The sequence below is a fragment of the Sphaeroforma arctica genome, assembly GCF_001186125.1.
Source record: "Sphaeroforma arctica JP610 unplaced genomic scaffold supercont1.334, whole genome shotgun sequence".
Lineage (NCBI taxonomy): Eukaryota > Ichthyosporea > Ichthyophonida > Sphaeroforma > Sphaeroforma arctica.
The window spans coordinates 4,861-13,864 of record NW_014040224.1 but is presented as its reverse complement, the minus strand read 5'-3'; the positions used below and the strand labels follow the sequence as shown (position 1 = coordinate 13,864).

Below are 9,004 nucleotides of genomic sequence, written 5' to 3'. Positions count from 1 at the left end.
ATATATATAAATATACATATATATATATATATATACTTATCACGAATTTGATTCAGCTCTATTAGCACTTCAGTCGTGAGATGCTACTTGAAACTGTATATATTATCCCCAATAGTAGTGTTTATACGCTATATAACGTCAATCGATGATACAACTGTTCAAACCGCGTCAAATATTTAAGCGAAAGACACTATAGCCAGCAGCGCAGCACCTGAAAAATAAAAATTTACATTTATCCAAAATTCACCGTTGAATAAACAATGATGGGGTTTTAGCGAACAGCATGCCAAAAATTACATACGCGTATTCTTTCTCCCAATCAGCCCAAGGATTTCGAGCTACTTTGATCGGTTTGCGGCGATCCCATGGTTGTAGTCTCCTGATTGATGGTAGTACATGCAACACCCACACTGTGACTAGTTGTGGTAATAAGAATGCACACACTCCAGCCACGACGCCTGAACTGAAAAAAGTGAGCCCGAGAAACAATTCGATCCATTCCCCAAATTCAAAAGCAACCCCAACCAGCAATTGGCCAAACCACACGACATAATTTAGATCACTCGAAGCTATGCTATCTGTCTCGCTGGTTGTTGCTTCCATTGCGTCAGATTATGCAACTACGCACCCGTCATCCAACCCGCTTCCACTTACTAATTTGCATTCCTGCCTCTGACCGATATTGCTAGCATTGATTGTATTCCTCCGTCCGATATGTGTCCTCAAACAAAATATTTGAGATTTATTATTCTTTTTTGATATAAATATGTACGTGTAATCCAAATTAACACCGGGTTTTGCGTTTTGAGTTTTGTATTTTGCCTTAGCCTCTCCTAAAAACAATAGAACTTTTTTGTATTTAGCGTTTCGTCATAGCCTCCTAAAATAATTATACTCAGGAGGCTGGATTTGCCATATGTAGCCTCTTACTGCTTTGCATCATAGCCTCTTACTGCTTTGCATCATAGCCTTCTAGGTTTTGCGTTTCATAGCCTTCTAGGTTTTGCGTTTCATAGCCTTCTAGGTTTTGCGTTTCATAGCCCTCTAGGTTTTGCGTTTCATAGTCTTCTAGGTTTTGCGTTTCATAACCTTCTAGGTTTTGCGTTTCATAGCCTTCTAGGTTTTGCGTTTCATAGCCTTCTAGGTTTTGCGTTTCATAGCCTTCTAGGTTTTGCGTTTTCAGTTTTTGTATTTAGTAGCGGACAGTACTCTAGTACAGGACAACCAGTCCCATGGCGTCAGCACATGACAGCCCTACCTCTAGGACTTAGGACAACTAGGAGCAGAACGCCCATATGTCTTTTAGTGACAACAGGGCTCCAGGAGTCTGAGACTCCTGGTAAGACTATCGGACTTACCTGCTAGGTGTCGATCCTTTTGTACGCTGGTTTTAGCGAGACTGAACCATCTGGCTTACTTCCCCTATAGTAAACGACGTGTACCTTGAGTTTACTACAACAAAGCTCTACTAGCCAACCTAGGACAACCCCAACAACTTAGAACACATTATCAATTACGATTGATTATTTTACTTAATTTTGAACACATAGTCAGAATTACCATGGTTGGCTTCTCTCACTATATCTCTACCTCGGCGGCCCAGTCGCTTCCCACCTACTATGGGGAACGCTGTAACCCGATCCTTATCTTCATTTCCTCGTGGAAAAAGCTAAATTCTCCCGGGAATCTCGCTTCCTACCCGACGATGCAAAAGTCGATTTCCTACTACGGCATGTCGACCAGGTCATTCAAATCAAAATGATGGCCGAACTGGGCTTCGGCGCTAAGTAATCATCATTGAGCGCTACCTAATCGCCAACTACGGCGCTTTAACCCAACTCTGTCGCCCGGAGAACGTCTCAGAACTCTTGGGCCAAGCGAATCGTCATAACACGCGACCGGACAAAGCTGATTTACCTGTCCGATTTCGCTAAGAAAGGAGTCCTCTCTATAGTCTACCGTCTAGCAGCAAAAGTTAGCTCTGTGGTACGAGATACCATCCCACCTGTGGACACATGCATTGGTTTGCTCAAGTCTACGGAGTCCGGAATCGGAATTGACAGCTCATATATGCCTACTCGGCCTCTAGCGATCAGTGCCCTCCAACTTTTGGCTTCTGACGCAGACCTGAACCACTTCTTCATGTCTCGGGATATCACACCTGACGATCGCTCACGCTACAGCTCTAGTACCTCAGGCACTGGTATTCACAAGAGTTCGCGCTCAGACCATTCCCCTGAACAGCCTAGGCACCAGTCCGTCCGTCACCGATCGCATACGACCGAACGACGTGTGCGCTCACCACGCAGACATATGCGTGCACATTCGACCAACGCAACAACGTCTTGCGACCGTTTCAGTGTCCAACAGGATACTCCTATGGTAGCCTCGGATATCTCTCGTCATCGACGTCTTGAGACCTTGCCGGGAGCTCCATCTACGGCGACAGCAATGATGCAATCCATCCACCCGTCGCGTCGCGGGAATCTACCTGCCGAACGACGAAGTCGTGATCACCGCCCTGCCCATACAACACCCAGTCGTCACTCCCCCGCTAGAAGGACACGCCACCGACGTACTTTACGCAACCGCACTCGCGGACTTAGTTCGGCACGGGCAACACCATCTACCTTCGATGCCACGACGTTGAAACCGCTCCATTCTTTCCAGGATTCCCAACGTGTACAGTCCTTCTGGCTTGAGTACGATACGGAGCTCAAGCAGAAGGCAATCCATGAACCCCCGCCCTCACATGAGGACCCATACCTGGACCTCGCCCTTGTCGAGACCTGGCCCTGAGAGATACATTCCCAGTCGCAAGCGTCTCCACCAACGGGTGGACCATTTACCTTTGTACCACTCTTAGGCTGGCAACTGCGTACGGCTAGGGTTGTAGTCCACCTCGACTGTTCTCTTCTTCAACATAACGATGGATTCCTCTTCTCGGCCCTCGGACGATGACGACCAAAGCTGGGTGCTCTCCACGAGTATATATATTTGCACCAGCGCAATTGCTGGTTTCCACGCTCGTGTCTGCTAGTCTTCAACGGTCACAGCCTCCTTATCTTTGGGATGCATGTCGGGCAAACGCGCCTCGACCATACCCCTCCAACCCATCCTACTATACCGCCTCCAGGCCTACCCATCAAGGCCTTGCCTACTCGAGAGTATAATGTTCGGTACATTCAGAAAGATGCCCATGGGCAGGGCATTTTCCATAACCAAGCTCTCGTGTTGTTGACTTCCACCTCAATCGACGCCCGTGAAGCACCAATCCTGGTTCGGCACAAGATCTTATCAGAGCTTCATATTTTCCTGAAGGAGCTTCGCGCCGCACTCTGTGTATTTATTACGACCGCATAATCAGAAGAATCAAAGGAAGGTGTTCTTCAGGCACTTGACATGTACATCACAGCCCGTGGACGCCTACGCGAGTCCTCAGTGGGTCCTCTCAAAGAATCCGAGTATCGGAGTGAGGCCGGCTACATTAGAGCCCCGTAACTGCACCGCGACTCTAACACTCTCAGGGAACGCTCCTTCCACTGTCACCGATCCCCGTCGTATAGTCGTGATAGCCAGTACCACTCGGGCTGACACTCACGGCCTCAATCTGCGGGTAGGGACACACATCCACATGGACACGATCACCGATACGGGGCTAGCCAAGCTCTAGCATACGCTGCCACACATGTAAACAGACTGGGCATTACTCACGAAGGTGCCCTAACACTATTACATCGGCCTCAGTATCACCAGCAGTAGACACCACTGAGAATCCTACCCCACTTGTCACTGGGGTCGACATCCCACGAGAGTAATATCACATATACTGAGTCCCTCCAGGTGTCCATAGTTGACACTAACGTATCGGTGGACACTGCTCCCACGCATGACAACGAAATTCAAGTCAATGATAGTATACATACGGACACATGGGATGACAACACGCACATATATCAGTTATGTATAGATGAATAGACAGGGCCGGTAGTGCAAGCCGTGTGGACAGGATAATATCATGGTCTACGTGGACACAGGTTCCAAGCCCGCTATGCTACTCGAGACTTTTGTGGAATGACTAAACTGTAAGGCACGACTTTTTAACAGGGGTTTGAGGGCGATGGCCAAGCTACCTTGAACCACCAAGTTACTGCCACACTTCTACTTAGAGTACTCGCCCCTAACTGCACCAATAACCTCAAGGAGACCAAGCAAGTTGACTTCGTTGTCTCTGACTGGCTTCCTCGTGATCACCTCCAGGAGAACCTCATTGGTATCTCCTGGGACCAATCGACTTCCCCGCCTTAGTTCCTTACCCCGGAACAACTGGCGAGTATCGACCTGCTACCAGCCTACGGACCACAAGAGAAGAAGCCACCGAGTGAGTATGACTTTCGACACCTCGACCCGTTAGCGAATATTCTTAATAAAAGTCCTAGAGAGTTACAGACGTTTAAGGACCTCTTGAATGAGATACGATACGATCCTCGTCGACCACGTTATATCAACGGCGTCCTAGTCCAGCTTCGTCTCAAGGACGGAGCCCAGCCGGTTCAGACAGATCTATCGTACCCAAGACTCTGTTCTCCAGGCAGTAGAAACTGCGAGATGGAGCAGAAATACAGGGATGGGAAGGCTAAAGATGGAGACAAATATAGCCAATGGGTCAGCTCCGTTCGTATCGTTCAGAAGGATTCCAAGGTCACACCCACTTACGTGTATAGTTAGAGAGTAGCTGATTAAGATACGACCAAAGAAAACAATAAACTTCGTCTCAAGTGCGAATCTCTCAACTAGGTGAAAGTCCTAGGCTGAAGGATCCGCATTGAGTCTTCATTTGTGTTTGGTGCTTTCTACACTAGACTCAGTTCTGACTTGAGTGTTTCTCTCGCACGAGGGGGTCCCGGTATCATCTACCGGTAATCCCACCATATTCTGATCACTCTAGTATAAAAAATATCGGATCCTGAATCCAAAACTCAGTATTTGATAATCCTGGGTTTGGGGTTTTGGATTGGCTTTTCTGATAATCTGGTCTCTAGATGCTACAGCCCCTTAACCTTTTGCTTCAGAGCATGCAAAGGAGTGGAAAGTGACATCTTACAGTACTAGATTATCTAGAGGTGGTGTTTTTGCACAGGGAAAAATTGTCCCTTGGGGGGCATAAGATGAAAAACCTGCTACCATTGTCTATTCTTACATAGCGAAGGGGTGGAAAGTGACATCTTACAGTACTAGATTATCTAGAGGTTGGTGTTTTTGTACAGGAAAAAAATTGTCCCTTGGGGCGTATAAGAATAAAAACCTGCTACCATTGTCCGTTTTTACATATTGTGGGCGGAGCATGCTTCAAGGTGAGTAAAGTGAGAGTGTCCTTCGGTGTCAGTGAAACTCGGTTAAGGTCTACGCCTTATGCGCTTTCTGTTGCCCGCTGTTCGTTCATTAGTGCTCGTTGCCGTTGACTTTATGGGCCTGGATTGCCCTCGCTTGCGTCTGGTACGTTGTCGGTATAGTGTAAGAATATCAGCATATGCGATATCTGACTCACGCGTTCAGGTACGCTCCTCATATGTCCATGACAATAGGTATTCCCGCAATCCATTACCCTTTCTGATTGGTCTGTGGTCGAGTATCGAGGAGAATTGAGTTTCTTACGATGGTTGTCCTTGACTAGTGGTGGTGAATTCTACCAGAGCATTAGCCTTCTTGACTAGTCCAATTGGTACATCACTGATCGAGTTAGGATATTCGGGGGTTTAGTCTCATCAAGGTTACAGATAACATACCTGTTGTCCTCATTTTATACTATCTGAAATTTTGTTCACTTCACCTTGGTAACTCCCCTTCCTGGAAGTGTACATACTTCTCTTGGTATTTTCGATCAAATGCTGCGCGCATTTTTTTTCTTGATATTGTGCCACATTGGCGTCTAGTTGTGGTCGTATGGATTCTTCTATATTGTCCAGTCGTGTTTCCCATGGCACTGTTGTACCGGGTGCATTGGCTGGTATATCATAATCGGTCAGTTGGCTTTGTCGTCGTTCATAGTACACATCGAAACGTGGTGGTTTGTGTCTGCGTGATGAACGTGGATTGTGGCCCATTTCAACAGATGGAAGGCGTGAACACCAGTTGCCTGGATTTTGTTCAACGGATTTGCGCAGTAAAGGTATGAGGTTTCTATGTAAAGGCTCATTTGCTACCATTACATTGGGTTGGGTTGGTCTGGACACTATGTGATGTTGGTTTTCGATAGGGTGTCAATCATGTATTATGTACCTTAATCCGTGTGTATGACCTGAGGAAAGCCATGCTTACACAAGATTGGAACTCGTGTTTGTGCGACAGTTGCCGCTGACTTGTCCATCATTGGTCTAAGTATAGCGTATGATGAGTGTACATCGAGTCATACTAGCACGTATGTGTTGGCTGTATTTGAGTTTATCAAGGGACGGAAATGCGGCCGTTATTGATTGTAGAGGGTGGAATCCCGTCTTGATTTTTTTTTCTGGCGTGACAATGTGTGGCCATCTAATTTAAGCGGTGTAGTGGCCCACGGTGTAGTATTGAGCTATCAAGGTAGCTCTGTCATCATTTGTGACTGTGTCTAGATCTGATGAATCGTCCGTAGTTTGTATGGATGCATACGGCTGAGTGTGCTATTTTTGATCAAAGTATGGATCACTTTGTGCCTATCTTGGCTACTAGTGTGACCCCCCATGGTGTTTTGCCGCAAGCTATTGTGTCGTTCTTTAGGAACGTGTTGTTCGTGTTTTCGACTACCATCGAGTCTCGCTCAAGTAGTGATAAGAATATGAGGAACCACGTCGCATTGGCTTCCTCTATGACTTTTTCCAAAACGTCTGGGATTAGCTCCCAGGGAGGATTCGCCCATGCATTAATTTCATCTGCTCATTTCTGAAGTAATGCATTCTGTTATTTGGTGTATAACTTTGATGTATGTGCATTGTGTGCTGTTGCAAACAAATCAATGGTTAATTTCACGAACATGCGCTCTGCATATTTGTAGATCCGTGGATGTAGTTTCCAGTCTATGCCAGATACCAGTATGAGCATGTTTGTTTTCAGTTCAGTGTACTCTTGACCATTGTGTGTATGCTCGTTGGCGTTCTTCAACACATTTGATGTCTTGATGTTGAAAGTAGCTTCGTGCAATCGTGATAGCATATAGGCAACTTCATTTTCTTTGCCTGGCACGTGTATGATTGTGAAGTGTTGATGGAATGTTTTCGCTATCAACTTTGCTAGCATGGGATGCAGCGTTTGCTGCTTGTTCATCTGTCACAACGCTTTGTGATCTGTCCACAATGTTATATCGCCTCCTTTGACGTATTCCAAAAAGTGTTCTAGACTGTATACCAGCGCTAGTGATTCTTTCGTAATTGTTCCATATCTCTATTGTGCGGAATTTAAGCCCTTTGAATAATAGAGTATATCTTGCCTGACTCAGTCTATAATTTGAAACAGGCAGCCTCTCATGTCATAACCACCTGCGTCGTTCATGGTTTGGAACGGTACTCAGACTACTGGATACGCCAAATTTGCTGAGCATGTAAAAGCATCTTTGAAATCTACACATTTCTTATTGAGCTATGATGTCCAAGGATTTGCTAGATTCCGTTTCATTTTTCCTTTCAGGATGTAGTCAAATACGCAAAGATATCAATATCTCAACGTACTCCCCTCCTACAAGGTGATGCGTTGTACCTTTATTGAATAATAAATGAACCATTGTTTGTATTATCTGACATGTGTATAAATTTGATCATAAACCTTGAACTGGGTTTAGGTCATTTCTCACAATAAACCTCAAATTACTCAAATAGCCCTTATTTAGTACATTTGACCACAACCCCTTCAAGCTGAAGCACGGGTCACGTGCCATCGTCGGCGCTTGCGAGAGCGTGTTTGTGTATTCTTATGGTATGCCACGATATCATTAGCATCGTCAAACGCCTCTGCCGTTTCCCAGATGGGACCCCCTTCGCGCCATCGTACGAGATACTCCGTCTTGCCCGTGACATCCTTAACTCGATGTATAATGATGTGTCGGAACGCTGAACCGTCATCGCGCCACAGACTCTCGTCAAGCGGGAGATCGGTACTACGGTGTACTAAACGGATCAGTTCAACCCTAACCGGACGATCTTTGAAATCCGATGGGGTCGATGTTAGAGTGCAATGAGGTAGACTTTAAATAAAGTGCAAATGTATAAATTTATTTCTGACCTCATCTTTGGTTTTATACCTGAGGTGTTTGTGCTAGTGTTCAGCCGCTTGGGCTATGGTCAGTATGAGAAACCTTATGCAGAACACTTTAACACTTCGATGCTATTCTATTTCAACTCCTCTGCAACTGAATTTCAAGCTGATCACATGATGCCTTTCCGCATAGGCTGTGACTCACATAGAACCGCAGCTATCTTTAGAATGTTGCGGTTGACAGACTTAATCCACTCTCGGGAATCGGTTGAGAAACTTAATCTGCTCTCGGAAGTCGGTTGAATATTAACTCAACTCTTGAGAGTAATTTAAGCAACTTGATTAGCTTTCGGGAGTGAGCTTACCCTGATGACTTAGCTCTCGGGAGTGAGCTAACTCTGCGGACTTCCATAAAATAAAGAGGGTTTCTTGCTGTAAAATCTGGCCTGGGACATGTAGTCTCTCAGCAACTTGATTAGCTCTCGGGGACTTGGGAATGAGCTATCTCTGACGATTTAGCTCTCGGGAGTGAGCTAACTCTGATGACTTCCATAAATCAAATAGGCTTTCTTGCTGCAAAATCTGGTCTGAAACCTGTAGTCTATTAGTCGAACCATCTCTATGAGACAGATCGTACCCCTGTCCATTCCGGCCATTCACGACATAAGGACCGAATAAAGGGCGCATCGCCTCGGATGTGCGGCCTTCCGATTTGACCATCACCACGTCGCCCTCCTCGAAGTGCATTAAATCATCCGCATGGAGGCGGTCAAAACTCTTC

General features: G+C 45.9%; 3 protein-coding genes across 3 annotated transcripts in view; 1 reads left to right on the top strand and 2 right to left on the bottom strand.

Moving 5' to 3' along the window:
- The window catches only part of SARC_05301 (hypothetical protein), an 8,632-nt gene extending 7,913 nt beyond the window's left edge, over nt 1-719 (bottom strand). The window contains exon 1 of the mRNA XM_014300832.1: nt 302-719. Within this exon, the coding sequence (XP_014156307.1) occupies nt 302-603 (302 nt within the window). The 5' untranslated portion in view covers nt 604-719. The remainder of the gene's footprint in view (nt 1-301) is intronic.
- A 1,039-nt stretch (nt 720-1,758) lies between these two features.
- On the top strand, nt 1,759-2,799 carry SARC_05300 (hypothetical protein; the record flags this gene model as incomplete). The annotated part of the gene is made up of 2 exons (XM_014300831.1): nt 1,759-1,787; nt 1,854-2,799. The coding sequence occupies 2 exons, from the start codon at nt 1,759-1,761 to the stop codon at nt 2,797-2,799; spliced, it is 975 nt and encodes a 324-aa protein (XP_014156306.1).
- Nucleotides 2,800-7,878: 5,079 nt separating this feature from the next.
- On the bottom strand, nt 7,879-8,255 carry SARC_05299 (hypothetical protein; the record flags this gene model as incomplete). The annotated part of the gene is made up of 2 exons (XM_014300830.1): nt 7,879-8,212; nt 8,251-8,255. 2 exons carry the CDS (start codon nt 8,253-8,255, stop codon nt 7,879-7,881), a joined length of 339 nt encoding a protein of 112 aa, XP_014156305.1.
- Nucleotides 8,256-9,004: the final 749 nt, after the last annotated feature.